Source organism: Schistocerca nitens, chromosome 4 (genome assembly GCF_023898315.1).
Source record: "Schistocerca nitens isolate TAMUIC-IGC-003100 chromosome 4, iqSchNite1.1, whole genome shotgun sequence".
Classification (NCBI taxonomy): domain Eukaryota; kingdom Metazoa; phylum Arthropoda; class Insecta; order Orthoptera; family Acrididae; genus Schistocerca; species Schistocerca nitens.
Window position 1 is genome coordinate 471,099,835 of NC_064617.1, and position 27,328 is coordinate 471,127,162.

Consider the following 27,328-nt stretch of genomic DNA (forward strand, 5'->3'; position numbering starts at 1 on the left):
TAGCCATTGACCAGGCCTATGGAATGGGCTCCGTGGATGAGACGGAGAACCACACCTGCCGATACTGGGGAGAGGCCCATCATCTCTACGATAGACTACAAGAAATGGTGCTCAACTCGGTCAAATGCGTGGTCTAAGCCAATTGCCAAGAGGGCGCCTTCTAAGCGGCATGTCAACATCAGCGCCACCACATCTCTATAAGAGCTTAACGCCGTGCGTATATTACTGCCACCTCTCAGGCATGTTTGGTAGGCATGAATTGCATCTTCGACAGTAGCGAGGAGACGTGCACGAAGTATGTGGGCGAACAGCTTGTAATCCGAATTCACTAACGCCAACGGCCGGAAGTCTTGCGGTCTGCCATCCCCGTTTAGTTTTGGCGCAGGGATGATCATGTCCTCCAAATATTCGGGCGGGCGGGAAGGGGGAAAGGGGGGAGGAAGCGAAAGTCTGGATCTAGGAGTTCGCAGCATATCTTCCGCCGAACTTCCCCCATCAGGTCCGCAAAGGTGCTATAAAATTGAAGCGGAAGACAATCAGATCCAGGGAATTTCTTTCTCGCGCCCTGCGACAAGACCATGTGCATTTCTACCCGCGTGACGTCCTCAGCGTCATTGTCAGGCAGTTGACCTGCCAGTTACAGTGTGGAGTAACAATCTGCGAGGGCACGGGAGATGGAGTTGTGTGTCTCTGCCCGTTGCCCATCCTCCCAAGTAACTGGCGTTGCCTATCCTCCCAAGTAACTGGTATGATGAGTCGCCTCTTACGATGTCTCTGTTTTATGACGATGTGATAAAGAGAAGCACATTCCTCTGGAATGGAATCTTGCAGAACCGATGTTCGGAGAAATATGTCAGCCGCGATCTGCAGAAGCTGTGTCTGTGTCCAGTGGACTGCCGTTTGACGCTCTGGCGCAGGTTGATTGCGATGCGAAGCCAAAGCGTCCTGTCTCGTCGATAAGTCATGAGCAGTGTGTCCACCATCGCGTCGCAGAGTCATAGGTATGACGTCGTCGCTCACATTGTGCCAGGTATCAGTGACAGATACACGGCACGCCTCCTCCCGAAGAATGTTGACGTCAAGAGTCCGGGGGTCTCTACTACGGCTCGTCTGCTGCCGTGGTAGAGTCACAGCGCAGATGAAGGCCTGATAGTCGGTGAATGCAGTGGACCACAGCTCGGCACCGACAGTCTTTGCCAGAAGACTTCTGGAAATATAAATCCTGTCCAACCTGCTGGCCGAGTGGCTGGTGAAGCGCATATATCCGCGTCGGTCACCGTGGATTAGTGTCCATGTATCATGCATGGGAGGTCTCTGACCATAGGATGAATGGCTGGACAAGAGACACGGTGAGGGACCTGATCCGCAGGGTGTAAGACGCTGTTAAAGTCCCCACCCAACACGAAGTGCTCTGTAGCGCCTTGAAACAATGGAGCTAATTCAGCAGAATAATAGTGTGTTTGCTCGCGACGCTTCGCATTACCATATGGGACATACGGATTCACAAGGATGACTGCGCTGATGGTGATCGCAACGCCTAGCGCTGACAGCAAACACTGAATATCCGTTGGTTCTAGGCCATCACGTAGTAGTAGGGGCGTACCGCCTCCACCCTCGGTAGTTGGGTTGATGTAAGGGGTATCTATAAACATCAAGACGCAGATCAGGGCCTTACCTCTTGAAGAAACACAATATCAATGTCCGCCGCCCGAATCATGACCTTTAACAGCTGGGTTTTGATCGTGGAACTAATGCTGCTGACATTTATTTTACCTGTCCGATATACCTGGGTCACTGGATAGTGCGATGACGTATCCTGCAGTCGTTTAAGCCAGTAAGCGCCACGTCACCCATCTGACAGTTCCTGTCACCCGTATCATATTTATTACTGATTGTCAGAGACGAGATGTCCGTCCAACGATCCGCCGGCTGTGGGCATCAGGTTGTCGCTCGAGTCTGACGTGGGCATCAGGTTGTCGCTCGAGTCTGACGTCATTCTTTTCATCTCCATTTCGGACGCCCAATCACCAAGCTGGAGGTTAGGCGACGGGTGACGTTCATCCAGTGTCTTAACCGCAAAATCGCCAGTGGTCTTGTCGATGGGTTGAGCATCGTCAGCTTGTCTTTGTCCTTGGGCTGTCGTTTCTAGCAGCGAACCAGGAGCCAATGGAGTGAGGTCCACGGCTCGGGCCACAAAGCGATTTTCCTCAGCCTCCTGCAACGTGTCACCATCTCGCGAAGCATTTCCTGCGGACAGCCTCCTCTTTTTTCGATGTTTGGGCGACTTCTGCTTGTGGGAACGCGTGTCCGTGTCCTGTGGGTCTCGACGAACAGTAGGCACCTCTCGCATCTCCGTGTCAGAGCTTGAATCGATCATCTGATGCTCTCTTTCCTCACAAAGCTGTAGTGCAGAAGTGGTTGGTGCTGTCGATGATGGTTCCGATGCAGACCGCGCCGTCATGGACCCAGAAACCGGATCCGTGGGGCTCGCTAACTGGAACGGAACAACGTCCGCGGCCGTCACCTTCCTCGCTACATCAGCGTGTGTAATAGGCAGCGTCGTCAGCTGCGATGTAGGCGTCGTGTCTGCACATGGTATCTGTATGAGGCGTGTCGGCAGGCATTCACAGCGAGCATGCCCCTCCTGCGAGCACCTCGAACTAGTCCGTTGTTGACCGTCAGAAATGACGATCGCTCGACAGCCACCAACGGTCACGTACTTCAGGTTGTGTTCGATTCGCATCGGATGTGTTCGATTCGCATCTGACGCACTCTGTTCAGACCAGGATACGTCTCGAGCATGTGCCACTTTTCTTCCAAATGACTTAGTACTTCTCCAAAAGGACGCAGCGCGTCCACGACAAGCATGGCCGGAACTTCAAATGGTAGCTCGAAGATTCGTAGATTCCGATCGCTGAGGACTACATGTTCGACAGTCATTACACCCACGTTGTCGTCCGAGTGGTGGAAACGAAATCCTTCAGTGGAACGGCGAATAAGCCGTTCGCACGCTGTTCCATCGACAAATTTAAGGTAAACCGTGCTGGAAATGATCGAAAGGTGTATATTGAGGAGTTCCTGTGAATCGACGTGCATTACGTCACGCAGGAAAAGCTCTACTTCATATGTCTTAAGTAGTGCGTAATGGGCGAGGAACGTTAATTTTATCGTGAACTTTCTGTACGAAAGCACCATAGTCGCTCGAGGTGATCCGTTTACACTACGATACCACTACCCACGCGAGTAAACAACGACCTGCTTCACGTCACGGCTGATAGCCGCCTGACCTACTGAGTTATCCAAGCACTACATACGACCCGTCCTCACAGATTTACTTCGACCAGTACCTGCGGAAGAGGTTCCGAGTTGACCCTCGGTCGGGCACGCAATTTTAATCTGCCAGGAAGTTTCAATATAAGGACTTTAGTAGGGAAGACGAATGGTCGAATTCAGTTAATTGGGAGAATTTAGGAAAGTGTGGTTCATATGTAAAGGAAACCGCATGTAGAACACTAATGCGACCCATTGTTGAGTAATGTTCGAGTGTATGGGATCTGCACCAAGCGGATTAAGGGAAGACATCGAAGCAATTCAGAGGCGGGCTGTTAGATTTGTTACTGACAGGTTGGAACAATACGCAAGTGTCAAGGAGATACTTCGGGAACTCAACTGGGAACTGCTGGAGGGAAGGCGACATTTCTTCGAGGAGCAATATTGACAAAATTTAGAAAACCGTCATTTGAGGCTGACTGCACAGCGAGTATACTGCCGCCCATGTACATTTCGCCTAAGAAGCATGAAGTTAAGATTGGGGGTTGGGGTTGTTTTGGGGAAGGAGACCAGACAGCGAGGTCATCGGTCTCATCGGATTAGGGAAGGATGGGGAAGGACGTCGGCCGTGCCCTTTGAAAGGAACCATCCCGGCATTTGCCTGGAGCGATTTAGGGAAATCACGGAAAACCTAAATCAGGATGGCCGGACGCGGGATTGAACCGTCGTCCTCCCGAATGCGAGTCCAGTGTCTAACCACTGCGCCACCTCGCTCGGTTGAAGTTAAGAATTAAGATATTAGGACTCATACAGACGCAAATAGACAGTCATTTTTCCCTCGTTCTCACTGAAAGGCCACACAATCTGGTATGGGCATGCGTATTCAAATACAGAGATATGTAAACAGGCGGAATATGGCGCTGCGATCGACAACGCCTGTATAAGATAAGTGTCTGGCGCAGTTGTTAAATCTGTTACTGCTGCTATGAGTATATTGGCAGGCTATCAAGATTTAACTGAATTTGAACAAGGTGCTATAGTCGGCGCACGAACGATGGGACACAGCGTCTCCGAGACAGCAATGAAGTTGGGATTTTCCCGTACGATTATTTCACGAGCCTACCGCGAATATCAGGAATCCGGTAAAACATCAAATCTCCGGCATCACTGCGGCCGGAAAAAGATCGTGCAAGAAAGGGACCAACGACGACTGAAGTGAATCGTTCAACGTGACAGAAGTACAATCCTTCCGCAAACTGCTGCAGATTTCAGTGCTGCACCGTCAACAAGTGTCAACTGCGAACCATTCAACGAAACATCATCGATATGGGCTTTCAGAACCGATGGCCCACTCGTGTACCCTTGATGACTACACGACACAGAGCTTTACGCCTTGCATGGGCCTATCAACATCGACATTGGACTGTTGATGACTGGAAACATGTTGCCGGTCGGACGAGTCTCGTTTGAAATTGTGTCGAGCGGATGGACCTGTACGGGCATGAAGACAACCTCATGAATCCATGCTCCCTGCATGTTAGCAGGAGGGGAGGCAATGTAGCGGTTTGGGGCGTGTACAATAGCAGTGATAGGCGACTCCTGATACCTCTAGATACGACTGTGACATGTGACATGTACGTAGGCATTCTGTCTGATCACCGGCATTCGTCACATCCATTGTGCATTCCGACGGACTCGGGCAATTTCAGGTGGACAATGCGACACCCTACACGTACAGAATTGCTACAAAGTGGCTACAGCAATACTCCCCTGAGTTTAAACACTTGCACTGGCCACCAAACTTCCCAGACATGAAAGGAGATCTCGGATGCCTTGTAATGTACTGTTCAGAAGAAATCTCCACCCCCTTCGTACTCTTACGGTTTTGTGGACAGCCCTGCAAGATTCATGGCATCAGTTCCCTCCAACATTACTTCAGACATTAGTCGTGTCCATTCCACGTCGTGTCACGGCACTTCTGCGTGCTCGTGAGGGCCCTACATGATATTAGGCAAGTGTACCAGTTTATTTGGCTCTTCAATGTATTTGCGAATGGAACAGGAAAGTAAGTGACTAGTAGTGGTAGGGGGTACCCTCCTGCACGCACCTTACTGTGGCTTGCGAAGTATGTGCGTAGATTTAGAAGTGCAAACAGAGAAAAGTCCTGAGAGATTACACCTTGTGGCTGTTGGTCGGCTGATGTATAAGCTTGGTCGACACATCACTAACTTGTTTTGCAAGTACCGTTTACCTGTGGATAGTAGCAAAAAATAACAAAAACGTTAATTTAAACTCACAAAACTTGTGCTAAAAAAGTTGTTTCTAATCAGAAGTACAAGAGAAAAACGTGAGAAAACGTAACATAGTAACATGTTTGTGAATACTACATAATACATTCATTATACATATTATACATTATAGACCACTGAAGATGCTTCATAAATAAAAGAAACGAAACGCATACAGCAATAGAGAATCTGCGTTTCATTTAGTTGCAAAGACGTAAGATACCTCCATGAAAGTAGAAAACTGTAGAGTTGTTCCAAGGCCGCAATTTGTTCACCTTTGCTACTCTTTCCCACTTTTGTAGTTTTGTCTACTTTAAATTCAGAAAGTCCCTTGGAATTTGCCTCTTTTCAATGCAAATGTCGTTGGGCAATATTCTACAGCATATTGTATTTATTACATTAACTGCTTTGTAAGTGGATTGTATGTTTTATTTCAACAGTTTAGTAACGATTTCGGTTTCTTCGAACCAACTGATGCTCTTGTAAGAAAGGTCGCTGAACTCTCTGACGTCCCCGTATTCTATTACGAGTTTGATTTTTACGGGGAACACATCAACTCCACACAATGGGGTGAGTACAATGAGACTTAAAGTGTAGCCTATCCTACAAAATATGCTTCCATTTTTAATTTTATTTAAGTTTCAAGCAAATAGTGGTGGATTCATAAACTAAAACACTTGGAAAGGTGTTATTTTAATTGGTCATTGACGTTGCGTACATACTGCCAGGTTATCCTGGGATATGATGCGAATGTTCTGTAAAGTTCTTTTCACATTCGGCGGTAGCAAGGTTCAGTTCCTTGATGAGACATCCAGAATTAGGTTTTCGGTCATTTCCCTAAATCTATTAAGGGAAATTCCTTCTTTTCAGAAGGACTCGACCGATTACCTTCACCGTTACAATTCAGTTGAAGGCAATGTTCCATTTGTAATGACCTTGTCGTGAACGGATCGTATAATTTTGATCTTACTGCAGTTGACCCGACCGATGTATCACAGAGAACGTATGTCAACACACAGTTGTGCTATTTTTGAAAATAAAAATTATCCTGTCTTGTAAACTTATCTACTGAGAGAGGGAAGTGGTATACAACGTCTCATGAATCATTTGCCATTTAGGTATCATTTTTTGTTGCTACGAAATATGCTGCAAGCAGCTTTACTTGAATGTTTTCTTTCGATGAAACCGACTGATTGTAGAGTGACGGTGCCTAGTGGGCGGTTACAAATAAAATACCAGAATGAAGTGAGAAGGGAGAACTTGTCCTCCATCATGCGTATCGTCCACTTCGGGTTATTCTCTCTAAGTAGGTGCGATGTTGTGTAAGACATACTTTAGGTATTGGTAACAATCGTGAATCCTCAAAGAACATCGAAGACGAAATTACAATTCCACTCAGAACAGGATTTCCTGTATAATCAGGACACAATTTTTATGTGACGACACAGACCCTCCAGTCGGTACAAATAATTTCTCTAGTTTTATGCATATTTTGCTGTTGTGGACGTGACTGTACACGGTATTCAGGTAGTATGAATAATATGGATAAAAAATTCTTATTCTGTTGTATCATAAAATGTACTTCAGATTGTTGGTTCAACATCGCAAAGTCGAGAGATTTCTTGAGATGGTCCAGGAAAAGTGCGGTGCTTTCGTAAAGGAAGTCGCTTCCAAGTCACTAGTGCGGCTTAATAGGACAAGTTACACTAGCGACTTTGTTACTGTTTTTGTTGTGTATGTGAACTGGTTTCCTACTCTTAAGCTTTCATGGGTGTCTATGATGTGAACCTGAACAATGAAAGTGGCGTGTTTACTGAAATACTATCTGATAGAAGAGAACCGCCAAACACATCAGAAACTGTGTAACTGTATTGCAATTAACTTTAACCAAAAATAATTAGAAAATATAAATCTATGAACTAAAGAAACAGTCCTCTGAAATTCTTTACCGCGCAATGCAGTGAGCAGTGCTACAATGCATTACATCACAGTATGTGTCTTGCTGTTACAGCGCACGAAAACTAACTAAGTAAAAGTTCTACATAAAATTACAAACCAAACTTTAAAAGAATAAATATCCAAAATGCTTCTGTGAAAATTCCCTGCAAATTTATGTACGTAAAGTGACTAAATAAAATTCCGAACATTAATACACGCAAATGTAACACTGTACTGAAAAGTAAGAATGTCTGAATAAGAAATGTAATCTGAACTAAACTCTACCTGAACTCACCCTGAAGATAATTTTGAAATACAATTCTTAACTGTGAATGATCTTACTGTGCCCTGACTGTAATTTTAAAGTGCCCATAACAAATTTTGTGACTTTCCCTGTGGCAAGAGAAACTCAGTACGGCTCGGAAGCGATGAATGTTAATATCCAGCGCAGCAGTAGAGCAGCTAAAGAAAAGAAACCTTGCCCATGTGCAATGCGAGGGAAGACAAGCTATGCTAACCACATCACACCTTAAAAGACTGGGCAACTGTGTTCCACTAAGTGCAATGCGGCAACGCGCGATTAGAAAATTAAACTTCCGTGAAGGTACGGTGTTGGAAACTGAATTTACTGAATGATGTAGAAGAGACTAGCATTCAAAAATATCTTCACATTTTTCTGATCACATTTCCACAAAGCAACAACTTCTGTGTTTGCATCTGTTTTCTGCTTGTTGTTTCCACACCGCTCAGCAGCATGACCCACACCAGACTCTCTCACTAAATTTTTTCAGATCACATTTCCAAAACGCAACATCCTCTGTGTTTGCATCTGTTTTCTGCTTGTTGTTTCCACACCGCTCATTAGCAAGACCCACACCAGACTCGCTCATTAAATTTTTTCAGATCACATTTCCAAAACGCAACAACCTCTGTGTTTGCATCTGTTTTCTGCTTGTTGTTTCCACACCGCTCAGTAGCAAGACCCACACCCTACTCTCTCACTAAATTTCACTGAATACTACACTGGCAATGGCAGTGCAACTGATAACCAAAGATCATATTTCTTGTACTCAGAACCGCAGTGGCGTAACATATCGATTACTGAAGACTTCTGTTTGAAAAGTATCCAGTGTACAGATATGAAGTACGACACACCGAATAAAAAGAGAGCTTACATCACTTTCACTGCATATCAAAAATAAGCTAGAAACTTTACAACTTGAATGCGACTTCCTTTAGAAAGACCATTTCTGCAAATTTCAAGTGTTTATCAAGAAGATATAGCAAAGGACATGGAAGTAACAGGTCACTATAGCGCTGACGGAAGTGTATACAGATGCTCAGAAGAAAGGTTTCATTTTCCTTGTGCAATCAAGTTGGATAAATTTAGAGGTCTATTATTTGGAGAAGATATTCCTTGAGTTGGACTGTCTCCGCAGTGTTTCTTGCGGAGAGACAGGACGCCCCCCCCCCCGTATGCGAATGGGATAAGGCATTAAGTTGGTAATCTGGTTCAGAATAACATACATTTACTTGAAGAGTATATACATACATGTAGAAACAATTCACAGTATGGCCGCCAGGTGCTTTCGTACTGTCAGCGACAACGGCAGTGAACTGAAAAAGGGTAACCTGAGACAATTTGCTGGCCGGAGTGGCCGAGCGGTTCTAGGCGCTACAGTCTGGAACCGCGCGACCGCTACGACCGCAGGTTCGAATCCTGCCTCGGGCATGGATGTGTGTGATGTCCTTAGGTTAGTTAGGTTTAAGTAGTTCTAAGTTCTAGGGGACTGATGACCTCAGCATTTAAGTCCCATAGTGCTCAGAGCCATTTGAACAATTTTTTGAGACAATTAGAACTATGAATAATCACAGCTTTAGTCATGTTTTATTAAGTACACGATGCTCTTCGGAGCCTTTGGGTCATTCATCAGACCGCACATCATCTTGGTTATACACATGTCTGGCTCAAATTCCTTACCATATTCTTCTATGTGTGTCATACCTCTGTGTAATTAACCGCCTAGTAACCTGCATCTTATCCAAAACTAAGATGATTTTGAGAGAATACCAACCTTTTCCTGCTATCGGCGTAGGCTCCCTTTCTCAATTTCCCAACTGTTTTCCTCCTATCCAATACCAAACCACAATGCCAACACTCACTCAGCATTCCTCTTTCTTGTGTCTCTGTTTTATTTTGTTCCTTTTTTCCTCTCTTCTAAACTTACCTAATTACTTCTCACTCTTCTGAGGATCAGGTAACTTCTCCAACTTGAATCTTTCGTCACGATTGCTGTGCTTCTCAACGTATGTCATTATCACTGTTTGACAAAACATAATGTACTTAGCACTTTGTTGCTAGGATCGACATTGATATAATAGCTATGTGTATTAATATTAGATTATTTATTATTTTTATTATTATTATTAATGAAAAACAAACGATACTTACATAATATTCTGCAATATTTGTTAGATATTTAAGGTAATTCTCATTTATTGTTCTGTCTCAGTTGCACATTTTTTAAATTTGATTCTTGCTCATCTTCAGCTCTATAACAAAGAAAAACTAAAAATGTACCAACTGATATTTTCCAATACTAGAAAAGAAAAGAAAAGAAAAGAAAAGAAAGGAATTGTACATAAATGTAGAAGTTACCTAAGCAATCGCATCAGCAACCCACCTTGTGTACTCAGACCAACATATCAGCAACCCGTCTTGCCTACTAAGAACAACATATCAGAATACTATGTTTTGCAACTGCGATCTATGTTTTAAATAGGTAGATATTGGAGGTAGGAGGTAGGAGGCGGGGTGGAGAGAGTGAAAATGGAGTGAGGTTGAGTGGAGAAAGGGAAAGAAAGCACTGAGGGAGTGGTGGGGATGTCATGAGTCTAAGAGAGGTCATGTTAATATTATAGAACGTATAATTATGTAAAAATTCTAGTTTAAACACTAATAGTGTAGAACGATGCGTATGTAAAATGTAAGTGGTATAAAATAGTGAAATTATAAATGAACCGAGCGGGGATTGAGAGCGGGCAAAGAAGGCAAAGGGTGGAGGGGTGGAGGGCTGGATAGCGGCAGAGATGCTGTGAGGTCAATAAGAGAGGGTCTTGCATTGAGTTCCAAAAAGTCAATAATGTAAAAAACCTTCTTTTAAAATATCAGAATGGATGCGTCAAACTGTAAAAGAAGCATAAAGTAGTACATTTTAAAACTGTAAATAAAGAAGCGAAACCTGGATAAGCATCTGAAGATATTAAACTGTGAAACTTTGGTAGGATAAGTCGTAAATTTTTACTCTGAAAGCACAAAAATAAAATTGTATTTTGGTTAAGGAAGTATAGGACTAGATCAATGGATGCATAAATAGTGAAATAAATAAAAATAGTAAAAACTGCAGAAGTGGAATTATGTGGAGGTCCTAGAACTGCATGTAGTATCATTAATGCGTTACAAAGTTTCACTTTGTTTTAGATCTGAAAAAGATCCAGAGCGATCGAAACATGTAATCGAATTAAAAAAGTGTGCATCTGAAATGGAACAAGAAATGAGAATTATATTAAATATCTACTCAATACATATATATTAAATATATATTAAATATCTACTCAATTCGATTATAACGACTATAGTGACAATATTTATTATTTAAATAACGAAATTGTTGACTATTGCGTAAGTGTCGTGTGTTTTTCGTTCCTAATGAATAAAATGTCCTGCCATGAAACAATGGAACAGCCAGTGAGCGTATTATTATTATTATTGCTCTTGCCATTATGTGTAACTCATGTAGTAAGCACATTATAATGTTTAATGTAAACAGAATTCCAAGGGTACCTGGTTTAGATGTAGAACAGATCATGAAGGGCATAATCTGGCCAGGTGAAATAAATAAATTAATTTGTATTTATCATTAGTGAAAGAGAACTGCTGCTCAGTTCACCAAGTGGAAAAACTGGCTAAAATGTTCCCGCACATCCTTACACTCTCTCTGCAAAAATACTGTTCTGTAGACAACAGCATCATCAACGGACAACCCGAGATTGCCGCTCCTGAACTTATCTGACAAATTGTCTTTTCCATTTCCTATAAATGCATTATAATCTCGCTTTATGCATATACATACTTCATTTGTTGTGAAACAACACTCAAATACAAAGATTTTTGAAACTGGAGGACTAGAGCAGTCAATTGTTTGAAAATAAACATGTAATAATTTCCGTCTCTAAACAGTGGTATAGTAAGGTTACTGAAGAAATTTCTAGCAATGAAAGGTGACACCTTCTAATAAAGTGATAACGAGATCGAGTATCAACGTTTATGACCATCATAAGTTAGTTTTACAGACACTCTTATATGAAATTAAGAATGAGATGAAAATTCACAGGTAATTAAATGGAGGACCTGTATGAAAAATTTTTCAAAAACGATGATAACTGTCCATTATTTAGGACTAGCCGTGCGGCGGTGGATCCTCCGGTTCCTGTCATATTCCCGAAGTTAAGCGCCATAGGGCTTGGCCAGATGTTGGATAGGTGACTGCCGAGGTAGTCTGGGTGCTGTCGATAATTTACCCTTTGGTTTTACTGCAGAAGGGACAGGTGGCATAAAGTCCCTGATCACCAGATTTCACACCAATGTCCTGGATTAAATTCCAAATGTCTCTAGGGAGTGTTGTGAAGTGAGGACATGCGATACTGTTGATGGCGTCCCGCCTGTTGGATGGGGACGTTAGGCCCGGCGGACCCGCTGGTGCTATTCGAGAGGAGTAGACTACATGCTGGCACCCTCTCCCTTCTCTCATCATCATCCAACACTTACAACACACCACACTATATACACACCCATTAGTAAAGTCATCTGCACTTAACAACTGTACTTAAACAATACACAACGCTCAAACTTCATGAAGTAAAGATGCCTATGGCTGCGAAGGATAGGAAACACCTTTCGTATTCAGGCGTCTGAACCTGTCCTTCGAAGTCTCAAAGCTGTCATATCATACGACTTTAATGTACTCAAGACTATTCCATAACTTGGTTAATGAATATAAAATTGCAGTTCCACAGCAAAGCTCTTAACGTTCTTAACTTGCAGGTCCCCTTTCTCTCACAAGGCTAATTAATATTTGTGTGATTACATCTTAGTTTTCACTGTGTACAAAAAGTATTGTAAGAGTGAACTAAGTAAGATGGTGAAGCCATAAGTACTCGTCAACATTATTTTGATTCAAATATGCTCTGTAGTTATTCCAAGTTTTATCCCCGCTGAATTCTTAAAAGCTCTTACCTCTCTTTCAGGTGTAAATCACGCTGCAGACCTGACGATACTTTTTGTGAGATCCGACACTGAGTACAACCTAGATCCTGAATCAGACGAGGATAAAGTACGAAGGAATATGCTTCGATACTGGACTAATTTCGCCAAGTACGGGTACGTATTACAAGATGTGTATCTGTCCATCTTTTCGTAGTCAGTCATTTAACTGGTGGCTACAGTCAAGGTCAATTTGAATAAATCCTTTTGGATAACTGGCCACTTCATTTTGTAACGTAGAAAACAACTACAAAATCGAGGTTTCTTCCATCCGAATTACATCATTAGGGGTTTTCTGTCACGCATTCCGAGGATTCTTCCTAAATAGTGGTGAATCCAGAAAGTAACTACACACAAAAGTACAGTTTTTTGTCATCAGTATCATGGTTAGACTGACAGGACAGCAAATATCTAAAGAGCTGGGGTGTAGACTATTTTATCTGTTGCTCTCTGTGGTCAATTATCTTGTGGGCTGATCTAAAATAGATACTCACAGGGTCTACCTCTCCACCTTTTCCTTGGACGATCTCATAGAGGAAAAATATCAAATAAATTTTGTGGGGATGAGACAGTAAGAGAACTAGCGTAAGAGGAACCCATGCAAGAGACCATAGGTCTTTCTGGTCATGACTCATTAGCCGTACGACGAATTTGGCGTCAACATGAAGCATTCCAACATTCCAAGATGCTGTGTCAGGATTTCATGACATGATCCAACTGAAATGTCACATTCTTCTGCAGTCTCTCGGACACTCAGTCTTCGATTGGAACGCACAATTCCACTGACATTCCTGATATGAGCGTCGACAGTATAGTGCCCGCAAAATGCCGTGGCCGGCAGAAGCGCAGTCGTCTGGGGAAGTGTGGGAAGAGCAGCAGTGGTGGAGATTCGCTGAGAGCGCTGTAGGGGAAATGCTGAGTGCCAGAGGGGAAAGTGCCATTCTAAACTGAAATCTACACTTACATTTTTTGTAAATATTAAATGGGGCCGCTCCACACCCACACTTGCATTGTGAGCATTCAAAAAGATCTACTGCCACCTTTGCCTTCGTTAGTATCTGAAAAGAATTCCGCCGAAACTGCAGCGATTTATTTTCGCCTGGCTTGTTAACCATTTCTAACTTTCAGAGAAGCGTCATGAGTGGCGAATTATGAGTGATACGTACACATTTATCTGGTTGCCATGTCAAAATTTGCTTCTTTTGCCAAAACACAGCTGAGTTAAGTCTCACCTCACTAACTTGTTTTGTAGACAAGATTGCGAAAGAATTCTGAAACAGTGGTTTATTGAGTTTAGTGAGGAACTGAAGAAGAAGCACATCCTCAGTACAAAAAAAGTTTAATGTCTTCACATATGTTCCAAAACCCATAATATTTCTCCTTCACCAGCTATCGATGGCCATTAAAAATTACATTCTTCCACTGAAAAAATCTGTAGTTATTGGAACAACCCAGTAGATAATGAAGTTTTACGTAATAACAATATGGTAAAATACTGTCCTTGTCCTTTTTGTGTGCTATAATTTGCCAAAATCTCTTTTCGACATCTGAAACTGTTTATGAAATATGAGGAATGTTGTGGATATTTCACTCTGGCTTTATTGGTGGCGCGGCGCTATCGCAAATGAGTGTGCTACATCAGACCAATTTTCTCGAGATTGGTGACTGATAGATACTTCTTTCCAAGTCTAAAGAAAAATTCAATATGTCAGCTAAATTTCATACTCAACAAAATATTATCTAATATGCACCAAACGCAAAATCATAGCGACCTCTGCCGGCCGTGTGGTCGAGCGGTTCTAGGCGCTTCAGTCTGGAACCGCGCGACCGCTACGGTCGCAGGTTCGAAAGCCTGCCTCGGGAATGGATGTGTGTGATGTCCTTAGGTTAGTTAGGTTTCAGTAGTTCTAAGTCCTAGGGGACTGATGACCTCTGCTGTTAAATCCCATAGTGCTCAGAGCCTTTTGAACCATAGCGACCTCTATTTTTCATTGCGCACTTCTCCGAATTTTGTCGCAGTGTCTTACTTTCACATAAATACCACAATAACTATGACCATTAACGAAATGTTGGGCAGATCATCATGAACGTGACATACAATGCTATAAGTAAAGCAAACATGAAAGTTTTCGCCGAATAGTTTCTTTTAAATCGTTTGAGAAAGACTGCAGCATGTGCGCCTCGATTCTATCATCGCTAACCGGCCGTAAGGAGGAAAACAGCTATCGGCCTTCCCTTCTGAATACACGAATCAACTCGGCCAACGCTTTATACGAGAATTAGTCACTGCGCATCGGCCATCGTATCCTGCACGAGTTATAGACGTCGAAGGGCGGTCTGAACCAGTGTCATCTTTACTTCCGTCCGGACATTTTTAAACGATGTGAACGATTCGTAACACCGAGTACGGCTTAAGCACTCATTACTGTAGGCTTCCTGCATCATTTGGTGTGTCTCTGTAAAGGTTGTCTTCAGTTTCATGCGAAATTTAAGGCAGACGCTTTGCTCCTCTAACTATGCCCTCTCGAAATTCACGAACTGTGCGCCACAACGCTCTACTCAATATAACAGTGAACAATAACCAACAGACATACAAGACTGATATTTCCGGCAGTTACACATTAAACACAGGCGTGTGTAGGGATGCAAACTGCATTTCGTTCGAACACACCATGACGCGAAATTACGAATGTTCCGGAAGTTTTTGAACAGACCTCGTATATCCGCATTTTATGCGTCTATTTCAAAAAATTCATCTAATGAATAATAGGCTTTTTCAAGTAAATGTATCGTTCATTTATTTTTAAATAATGCTTTGTTACTATGTGGGTGTTTGATGGAGTTTGACAGTGGATTAAAAATTTTAACACTAGAGTTCTGTACACCTGTTGCGTCCGAGCTAGATTTTTTATTTCGCAATGGAGGTCAGACTTCCTTCTTGAGTCGTGGTAATGAAACATTTCGTTGGTTTAGTAGTGGATAGGATTGTCAACAATGAATTCATAATCGGGTAAAAATATTGGGACAAAGAAGTAAGAATTCCGATCTTATAATTCCCACAAGAGATTCCTATTTTTTATGACAGTCAGCAAATACAAAGAGTACATTGCGCCAAATTCTTAAGTCTCCTCGTAGACAGTAGGGTCAGCAGGGAACATCATATCCTCCAAACCACAAAACGTTTGTCCTTCGCTACTTTTGCCTTTAGGACAACGTCACAAATTGTAGACATCAGTGTCACGAAATCTGCTTATTTTGGGTACTTCCACTCTGTCATACGCTATGGAATTATCTTCTGGGGCAATTCACCTTCATCAAAGAAAATCTTCTTGTAGCCGAAAAACGTGGTCCGAATAACGTGCTGAGTACACCCAAGAACCTCCTGCCATAATCTGTTCAGTTCGTCTGCCACTGTTAGTCATTACCTTTCCTGTTCCACTTGCAAAACGACTGTCTGTATGTCCACCATGTGAGCTCTAATTTATCTTATTTTCATGGATCTTACGTAGAAGGTACATTGGCGGCAACAGAATCATTCAGCAGTCAGCTTCAGATGCTGGTTCTCCAAATTTTCTCGAGTGTTTCGCGAAAAGAATGTCTTCTCTGGGGATTTGCATTGAGCTCTGTGATACGTCTGGGTCGAAGCTATCTCTAACAAATCTACCAGCCCGCCTCTGAATTCTTTCGATATCTTCCTTTATTCCGATCTGGTGGAAATCCCAAACACTTGAGCAGTACTCAAGAATGGGTCGCACTAGTGTTCTATCACCACCACCTAACGAGAGTTCTATGTGCGATCTCTTTTACAGATGAACCACACTTTCCTAGAATTCTACTTATAAGCCGAAGTCGGCCATTCGCCTTCCCTACTACCTTTCTTTCGTGTTCGTTTATTTCATATGCCTTCGCAACGTTACGGTTAGATAATTAATCGACGTGACTGTGTCAAGCGGGTTTTTCTACATTTAGAGGAAGTTGCTATTCATCTAGAAATTTAGTCTTAAGTCATCTTGTACACTCATGTTCAGAAAAAACAGAACACCGTGAACGACTACAGATAGGACGTTCATATCCACGGCAGATGTTAGTATGTTCTGCAGAAATAATTAGCATTAGAACCATATCGGCACTCGGGTACAAGGTCAAAATCGATATCGCGAAGCAACACCACCTACCTTTAAAGTGCACCTTTCGATGTCACTATAAACCGAAGGTAATTTATCAGTGTGAATTGAGCAGACATGCAGGATGTCTCGCAGACGTTTGAACGAACCGTACCGTCAATTCAGAATGGTTCATGGAAGATCTTAGAACAGGACGTGCAGGGTCAGCTCGCACACTACACAGACAACGACCCAGAAGACAGACACCTCATACGTATTTCATTGCGTCGTCCTCGACTCTGGTACAACAGTGAAATAGTGTAACACATCGTACACCATCAGGGGTGACAGTCCGTCACCGTTTGTTACGGCATGGGCTGCGCGCACGTCGTCCACTTCTCTGCCTGCCTTTGACGAATGTGCAGAAACATGAGAAACATAGTAGAGGGCAATGGTGTATGGAACGACGTCACTGTGGACAGGAATTACATCAGATAGCGTTTTTGGAGGAATCCAGGTCCTGCTTGTTTGAAAATGATGACCAAATTTTGGTTCTCCACAGACAGGGAGAAAGGCAAACAGTGGCTACATTCGCACAAGACATACAGCGCCAGCTCAAGGTCTTATGCTGTGGGCTGCTATTGGGTACAACCACGAATCACAATCGGTGCGAGTCCAGGGCACTGTGACCAACGTGACCTACATGAATGACATCCTGTGACTCATAGCCATACCCTTTTTGCATTACACTCCAGACGCCATTTTTCAGCGAGCCAATGCACGACCACATGTTGCTGCCACAGGATGTCAGCCACAGGATGTCAGCCTTTTGCTCTGGCTCGCCAGATCACCAGACTTGTCGTGAATCGAAAATGTGTGGGATATGGTGAAACGACCTGTGCCGTGGTGTGGCCCAGTGCCAACCACCAAAGGTACTGGCAGAAGTAAAGCTGTGAGGACGGGGCGTGAGTCGTGCTTGGGTAGCTCAGTTGGTAGAGCACTTGCCCGCGAAAGGCAAAGGTCCCGAGTTCGAGTCTCGGTCCGGCACACAGTTTTAATCTGCCAGGAAGTTTCACCAAAGGTGAACTTGGGAACCAGTGACTGTAGCATGGATGGCTATACCGCAGGACGTCATTCGCGCCTTATACTCATTGATACCATCAGGCATGGAACAAGTTATCAGGGCCCATGCCGGCCCCTGTACCTGCTAGGCAACAGGTCACATGCTGAATCGAGGTGACTGAAATGGTAATCATTTCTGCAGAACATACTAATGTACATGTCCCATGGATATGAACGTCCTATCTCTAGTCGTTCAAGGTGTTTTGTTTTTTTTCCCCGAACATGAGTGTATATTCCTACAGTTGTTCAATGACGACACCTTCCAATACACCACAGCATCATCAGCAAACAGCAGCAGATTGCTGCTCATCCTGTCCGTCAGAGAATTTATATACACAGAGAGTTAGAGCGCTCCTATCACAATATTAACCAAGGCGGAAAACACGTTAAAAAGGCGAGATACAACTGGGGAGCAGCGCTTTTTATGGCTTGTCTCCTGTTGGAGAAAGGTAGACTGAAAGCTTTAGTTCTGCGGCGTGGAATTTGGTGAAGCAGTGGGTGACAGTCAGGATTTTGTCAAAAGAACATTCTGCGAGACAAAAAACCCTAAAATACACAAAAAGTGAACTCTAAGGAATTGTAGTTTGCACATGTCCGACTAGCTATTCTCAGAGAAAGAAGTTATTTTTCTTCTCTTAATTCTTTTCCCACGGCCAGAGGAAACTGCACAAACAACTAAAAATGGCTATAGGTTGGCGGCTGTAGTGTGACATCAAGATGACGTAGCATTTGAGTTTATTTTTTCGAGAATAGAGGGCGGAAAACGAGCTGATTGCATTTTAACATTTTGCTAGCGTCTGATACAAGATTTTTAAGAACAAGGCAATTACGCCGTTGATGGAGCGATTGTAACTTTTTTAAGATTGGTATACGAGATTTTCTTAGCGCGAAATGCAGAGAGGCTTCGTTCTAATTTCTAAAGGTCTTCACTTGGGAACCTGACTTCAGAGACTTCGGGCTTGCCTTTCAGACGTGGAGCAACTGTAACAAGTAGGGATGGCAGAATTGGAAGGCTGCTCTCTGTGGCAGCGGAGCCTGATGGAGTTCAGCGTTCAGGTTCACAACAGCACTTCTAGGCTTGCATTTGATGACAGCCAGCCAAGCCATCAGCGGCCTGTTCACGTTACATCAACGAGTATGGTGAGGGTAACTTGCAGCACTGGCACATTAGGATGAAGGGAACTTAAGAATTCAACATCATTTACAGTTCAGCCTTCCGACGTTCACAGTACAGTCACAGTTACATGGATAACTTCAGTTTCTCTTTCTAGCCATACAATCATTTTTATTGATGCATATGTAGGTTGGAATAGGTACATTAGGAAAGGGAGATTACGTTTAGCATATCACATTCTCCTACCAATTATCTTTGCCAATGCTTATTTATGTTATGTTAATTTCATACTAGTCAATGCTTAATTGTACAAGTAATTTCATGTCATGCCTTTTACATTTTCTGTGTGTTTAAACTTTTGCAATAAATTGGGAATAACTCTAATCTTGATTTTTTATTAAAGTAGTTAGCAAACTCTCTATCACGATCAATGTTTATGACTAAAGGAATTGTGAATACACCAATTTAAGTTTCACTGCTAAGGCCGAAAACTACTGCAATGTTAATTTAATCTGTCGCGCACATTAAATCAAACGGTGATTGTTAAGGGTGGATCTGCCTCACAGTGAATACCAACACAGATTGCTTTAGACATGAGATGTCATATTCTGTTCAGCTATAAATCAGCTTGCGTAGAAATTTCTTGACCTTCACTTGGTAATCCCCTTAAGAAGAGAACTGTCAGCTTACAAAATATTTTCCGTGAGCATTATTCGATAGTTTCAATGTAATTAAAAACGTGGTTGTATTGCCAAAACTGGTTTCAGTTACATGATCGTCTTTAGACGAAGAAATTTTACTCTAGCAGCGATGCTTAAAAGGTCAATATAATAAAGAAACCCGAATAAGCGCGACTGGGACTCACACACCGAGGGTTCTTTGCAAACTTAATTATGTATGTAGACAGTTTATCCATCCCCATAATTTCGAAGATTTTTCTTGCTGTAGATACTGATAATGGTAAGATATCAAATATGTGGCACAAATTCCCGTATTTTCTTTTGATTGCATTGACTTAGAAAATTAAATGTTTTACACGTGTACAAAGGGACCGTAGACCTCAGCATGTAACATAAATTTCAACGTCATACTTCTACCCGTTCCTGAGAAAAAGAGGTCCTAACAGACGGACAGACAGAGAAATAAAAAATGAGAAAAACTTTTTTCGTGTGATATAATTGCAAAATAACAATTTTCGGATATTTTCCCTTGCTGTGAAACCTCGCTTCTTCCAAATTTCACGATTCTAGGTGAATGGGAAGTACCTTATAAGTTTTGATGAGTGAATTTGCAAGTATCAAAATATGTGACATAAATTCCCGTATCTTTTGGTTGCATTGACTTAGAAGCTTAAATCTTTTACACCGCAAAGGGATAGCAAATCTTAGTATATGACATAAAGTTCAACTTGATACATCGACCCTTCCTGAGGAAAAAAGGTTCTTAACAGACGGACAGACAGACAGACAACAAAGTGAACCTATAAGAGTTCCGACTGAGTTACGGAACTCTAAAAACAATACTAAAGTTAAATTTTATACTTTTTTGATTCCAAGCATTTCAACTTGTAGACTTCGCTGCTACAGTAAAGCTTCGTCAATTGATTATGATCATGAGACTGAAACCAGTTTCGGAAAATAAAGTAGACAAAACAGCAGCTTTTGGTGGAATACAACGACGTTTTTTAAATGTTCTCTTACAGATATTTCTACTCAACTTGAAAGAGCTGTTTCGAGGAAATTTATTCTGGAATTACTCTCGAGTAATCTTTTGCTCTACCGCGAACGAGAAGGTCGGGAAGACAGTGTCCAACTCCTTTTAGAAAGGGCTACAGACAAGAACAGCTATCGCTTGTTAGAAAAACAATTAACGTAATAGCACAAGAACCCACGAACTATCTGACCTAGGATGTCTATTTCGGAAAGAACGGAGGAATATTACGGTGACGACATCATTACATAAGGATACACACTAGGACTGCGGAAGAATAGGAACTGTTTCTATCACGAGGGAACCGTCCTGGCATTGCCTTTAACGATTTAAGAGAGTCTCACAAAATCTGCTACTGGATGGTGGCACTGTACTTTGAACTCCTATTCTCCTGATTGTGAAGCCTAATTCGTGATATGAAACTGGCACACTTCAAATGCGACTAGTGTATCTTATGCTCAGAACCGCATCATTCAATACAGAACACATCTGTTTGTGGTAAACAAATACACTGATTAGCCGAAACATTACGACCGCCTGATTAATAGCGTTTCCATTTGGTATGTAAGAGATTCTTTGTGGAATACGTTCGACAAGAACTCGGTTGGTTTCCGGAGGTATATGGCACCAGATGTCTCCCCACAGGTCACACACTTTCTTTGTGGAACGGATGTGTGTCCTATCGACTTCAGACTGGGCGAACTGGTGGCCAATACGTCAACATGAGTTTCCTATCATTCTCGTCAAACCAATGAAGCATGTTTCCGGAATCGCGACACGGACACAAATCTTGCTGGGATGTGTTATAGTAGTCAGGAAAGAGATCAAGCATGCTTGGAGGGATGCACTTGTTCCATAATAATGTTTACATAGTTGTCGTGGTGTATTCGATTAGTGCAGGATCCATGGAAGCCCACGGCAATGTCACACATACTACAGGGTGTCCATAATTAAAGTTCCAGTTTCAAACCACTGTAGGGGGAGAACCCCAGTTCAGACTGACGTCAGTTTGAAGAGCATATTATTAAAATGCCCATTTGAGCAGCATACTGTTATTGACGCAGGGGAAAACGTAAGGGAAAAAAATTAACGAAAATCTGACTAATAGATGGTGTTGTAAGCGTCAGAATATGCACACCATTAGACACGCGGCACACGGATGGTCCTCAGTTTGCGTCAGAGACGCCCAACGTGATTGTCTCCAAGAAGGATTGTGCGCTGCTGGTAAGGCTCTTTTACAAGAACGGTGATGAGAGTGCGCCAGTAGTCCTGCAGAAGTTCCGGATACTCAAGGTATAAGAAAGGCATTGGTCCTATGTCTGCTAAGGGTCTGGTGGAAATGATTACAAAATTCGAAAAGACAGGTTCTTTCTAATTGCAGTGTTGCAGAGGGAGAAAATAACTTGATCCGATGTCTGTCAAAGATGTGGCCACAGCATTGGAGAACGGGTTCAAGTGGTAGTGTACTGACATGCAGTGCGTAAGGAATTTCCGGAACGTTGGACATACCAGCGATCACGGCGCGTAACATCTACGAAACATCGTGCATCGGTGTCCGTACAAAAGTCACCTATGTTCTTCAGTTGCTTTCTGCTGAGTTGCTGGCGAGACAAGTGTTGACTGTAGGATTTAATGTTCGCAAGGAACTAGACAATGAATGTCTATGGAACATTCTGTGGACAGACGAAGTCCGTTTCCATCTCCACGGACATGTCGATCCGCAGAATATGAGTAATGGAAAATCCGCACGTATATCAACCGGTACCACTTCATTCCGCAGAGATGACTGTCTGATGTGGGTTGACGGCATCGTTTATCGTACGGCCGTATTTTTTCGAGGAAAAGAGTTCTGCGTGTCCTGTTACTTGTACCATCGCCGGTAAACGCTATGAGAGTCTTTTCTGCAACAACGTCATTTGAAACTCTTGTTTGGTAAATAAAACTGCCTTTTCCTGCTGCTAGTTACTTTGTTTATCCCATTCTCGTTTTGCCTTCTTCTGTTCTAAAGTATCATCAGTGGGATCTATAATGATACAGTTTTGTTTGTTTTAGGTTACTAAACAGTTCACTTCGCGATTTTTTTTGTAAAAAGAGTAGTTACTTACGATTTGCTGATCTGCGTTTCCTCACATCTGGTATGGAGGTCGCACTACCACTTTTATCACTGCCATATAATCACATCTTTGTGTTCTCGCCTTCCACACACTGTTCACCATGTTTCTCACTCTTTTTTGTGGTGGACAATTGTTCTTTTGTCACTCGGCACAACTATTACGTTTTAGCCAACGTAAATGTTGTGACTCCATTACGTGTTTCATCTTCGTTGGTATGTTTACCTATTTGTTGCCAACCTAACGAAGTATTTGTGTGTGTATGAGTGAGAGTGAGAGGGGGATAGAGCCGGCGAATTTTTTTTTTGGTGGGGTGGGGAGGGGGGGGGGTGGAGGGTGGTTGTACGAGTAAAAGCTGTTAGCGAGTGGTTGAAAACTTTGGTGACAGTTGATTTGACTTTTCGTTTCAATATTCTGTAGAGGGGTTCATGGATGAGTGAGTGTAAAGATGTTGGGTTCTATTATTATTATATTGGACAGTACTATTATATTAATACTTTTTGCGAACGTTATTCTGTTATTTTATCTATTAGTACACATGCCAAGCAATTCATTATTTACGGTGATAGACAAAATAACAGAATATCTTTCGCAAACAGTATTAATATAATAGTACTGACCAATATAATAATAATAGAACCCAACATCTTTACACTCACTCATCCATGAGCCCCTCCACAGAATATTGAAACGAAAAGTAAAATCAGCTGTCACCAAAGTTTTCAATCAATCGCTAACAGCTAATACCCCCCCCCCCCCCGCCCCCCCCTAAAAAAAATGGCCGGTATAAACATCATAAATAGAAGTTAGTCTCGAACATATACTTCGTTAGGTTGGCAACAAACAGGTAAACATACCAACGAAGATGAAACACGTAATGGAATCACAATATTTACGTTGTGAAAAACAGTGTACGACGAAATAGTTGTGCAGAGTGACAAAAGAACAATAGTCCACCACAAAAAAGAGTGAGAAACATGGTGAACAGTGTGTGGAAGGCGAGAACACAAAGATGTGATTATATGGCAGTGATAAAAGTGATAGTGCGACCTCCAGACCAGATGTGAGGAAACGCAGATAAGCAAAACGTAAGTAATTACTTTTTTTTACAAAAAAATCGCGAAGTGAACTGTTTAATAATCTAAAACTAACAAAACTGTATCGTTATAGATCCCACTGATGATGCGTTACAACAGTAGAAGGCGAAACGCGTATGGGATAAACAAAGTAACTAGCAGCAGGAAAAGGCAGTTTTATTTACAAAACAAGTATTTATATGCTTGATGCGGAGGATGGCCAAACAAACAAACTTGTCATTCCAAACACATCATGTGTGGGTAGGATCATCCTTATACAAGATGGCTCTTCTCCGCACATTGCACAGCCAGTGAAGAGGCTGCTTCAAACGCATTACGGGAATGTCATTTCCCTGCAGCCCAGCCGTCCAGATCGCTTGATCTTAATCCGTGTGACTTCTTGTTGTGGCTTTATTTGAAAGATGTGTTCAGTGCTCCAATTACGAACGTAGCTGAATAAAGACACACATTGCGCAACGCTTTCTGAACGCGTTCCCTGAGACATTCCGATCTGTTGTGGTACGTGCTGTTTCCCGACTTCAACTTGGGACAAAAAACGGTGGACAGCATACTGAAGATGTCTTGCGCCAATCACACGACAGTTGGACACCGATGTTATTTTGCTTTTTAGGGGTGTTTGGCCTCAGGACAATTAAAAACGGATTTTTGCCATCCGATGTGATACGACCTTGCGGTTGTGAATGGGTTTACCTAACTAAAACTATCACAACGTTGGCTGCTGATCTTGTCCAGTCAGGCACACTGAACAATAAGCATGGTGTAAAGTGCAACTCAATCATAGCCATCGTATTGCGATTCACCTGTCATTTTTAGTCTACCCCATTTGCTTTAAGACCCTTACAAGGCCAGCTATTGGTAAATTTTTGTTAAATTTTTTTGCTCCATGAATTTTCCCCTTGCGTCAACAATATGTCTTTCAAATTTGACGTCATTCTAAGGAGTGGTTCTCTTCTACATAGATTGAATAATTTGGGCACCCTGTGTAAGACTACTCGCACCTGCCAGAATCCGTGCCACTGTGCACGTTTCGGACAGTTTTTCGCCTGGATACCAGCGTATACGGACACTGCCGTCGACCTGGTGTAACACGGAACCTGATTCCTCTGATCAGGTGACAACTTTCACTGATTGACGGTACATTCTCCATTATCCTGTCTCTGCTGCAATCGTAATTGACGAAATGATTGGCTCAACATGGGATCACGTAGGGGTCGTCTACTGCGGAACCCGATACTCAGTAACGTGCTCTCAACGGTGTGCTCCAAAATACTTGTGCCTGTACCAGCATTGTAATCTGTTGACAGACCTGCCGATTATCGCTTATTCTGCTTTAAGGGCGGGCAAGCCTCCGACTTACATGCTCTCTGATGATACATGGAGTTCACGTAACTTGATTCCTACTTCTGGTTTCACCGACCACTCTCCGTAGGAGCCCCCGACCAGCTGAACCGTTTCCGAGATGTTCGTCCCCAGGCCTTGAACCATAACAATGTGCCGTTTGTCAAAGTGACTTATGTCAATGGACTTCCGAGTTATCATCCGAAATCGTACCTAGAATGATTCCCCATTCGTCTCTGTTCCACTTAAATTCTTATATACAGTACTGCACCACGCGCTCGCAAGCCTGCAACTCAGCCAGGCGACATTTTATCACTCAGTGTGCAGTGGGCATAATGTTCTCGAAGGGTGCACATACATAGTTTTCATCTAATAGCTCACAACATCTGACAGCGAACAAGCAAAAGATGTACTACGAGACAAGCAAAAATATTTGGTGTCGGTATGTGAACACTATTTGCTAATTGTACGCATTTTTGCACAGAAATCCAACTCCGGAGGCGGATCCTGTCATCTGGGAGCCCTATGACAACGTGACCCGCAGCTACATGCTCATGCAGTTCATTTTCTCTCTCGCCAGCAACAAGGACGCAGAGAGGATGGATTTCTGGCACGAAAACGTGCCACTACAGCCTTACGCCGACATTTTCTGAGAGTATATGAACAAAAAAGCACCAGCGACTCTTTCTACAGCCCAAAGGAAAACAAACATAATTTCAGTTGAATTATTCCAGAATAAAGCGCTTTCATTTTATTAAATATGTTGATCTCTATGTTAAGTAACTCACTGATTCGAAATAGCACGAATAAGCTGAATGGAGGGAAACTAATAGTTGACTTTTCCAATATGGAACATAAATAAATGGTTGCAACACAGTGCAATATATCAACAGTAAAATAATAGCAGATGGGCATCTCCAGTAACAAAAGCAAGGGACGGTTCAGGATTTTCAGATCCAGTAGTGAAACTTCTTGCAGCTAATATGTGTAGCCTATAACCAGGTAAGATATCGGAGCTGACTACATATTTTTCAAAGGAAGGGGCTCTTACAAATTCGAGTTTTCCCATTAAGTGAAAAACTTGGAAAGAGATTTTTGTTCGTTAAGAAATTTTAAAATTAAGATAGTGAGTACTGTCTTCAATAGTGAATGTGCTTGGAGAAAGAATGGAGATGCGATGCAATTAGAGTTTACAGTAGCATCTGGTGTCGCTCTGGAAGCGATCTCTGCAGCGTCTGAATGGTTGCGAGTTACTGTTGCTGTCTGACTGGGATACCAAATCCCCCTGCCTCTCAGCCAGCCCATAGGACGGAGATGGACGGGATGAAAGCTAGACTGTCGACGAGGAGTAGGACCTATTGAAGTCCTCACGAGAAGCACCTGTGTGAAAGGTGCTGTTAGCCATTGAGGGCCCACTGCAACAAAAGGCCAAAGTATATGAATGCGTGGTGTCTGTTCTTTCGCACACGTCCAAAAGGACAAACACCACACAGAACCCGCAGCTGTGAAAAATATTATGTAAACTGAAGGTGGAGGGGGAGAACGGAAACGAAAAATCTCATCACCTCAATTTTATGTGGAGTCAGTGGCGCCGAGTGAAAAATGTGTCCTGGACCAGGCTTCAAGTCCGGGATGAACACTAAGCCCAGGAATGCATTAACCACTGGGCTAACCAGACTCAGTGTTGAACGTAATTACGCAGACTATCTTGGTATGCCCCTTGGCTGAACCACAATTCTCTCTAGTGCAATCTATCTGCAGTCACTGTTCCTGTCTTCCATGCTCGCTACTTTGAAAGTCCTTCAAGATTTCGGACACGATTGTGAATTTGCATTGAAAGTTGTGAATTCATAGCCCATTGAGGCATCTCATTTATATTAATGCGTTGTGTCCGTTTTTCCGGACACGTACAGA

General features: G+C 42.7%; 1 protein-coding gene across 1 annotated transcript in view; it reads left to right on the plus strand.

Moving 5' to 3' along the window:
- Positions 1 to 26,173, plus strand: part of LOC126252034 (juvenile hormone esterase-like) — a 126,648-nt gene extending 100,475 nt beyond the window's left edge. The window contains exons 8-10 of the mRNA XM_049952819.1: positions 5,999 to 6,128; positions 12,804 to 12,936; positions 25,899 to 26,173. Coding sequence (XP_049808776.1) covers positions 5,999 to 6,128; positions 12,804 to 12,936; positions 25,899 to 26,067 — 432 coding nt within the window. The 3' untranslated portion in view covers positions 26,068 to 26,173. The remainder of the gene's footprint in view (positions 1 to 5,998; positions 6,129 to 12,803; positions 12,937 to 25,898) is intronic.
- The last annotated feature ends 1,155 nt before the right edge of the window (positions 26,174 to 27,328 follow it).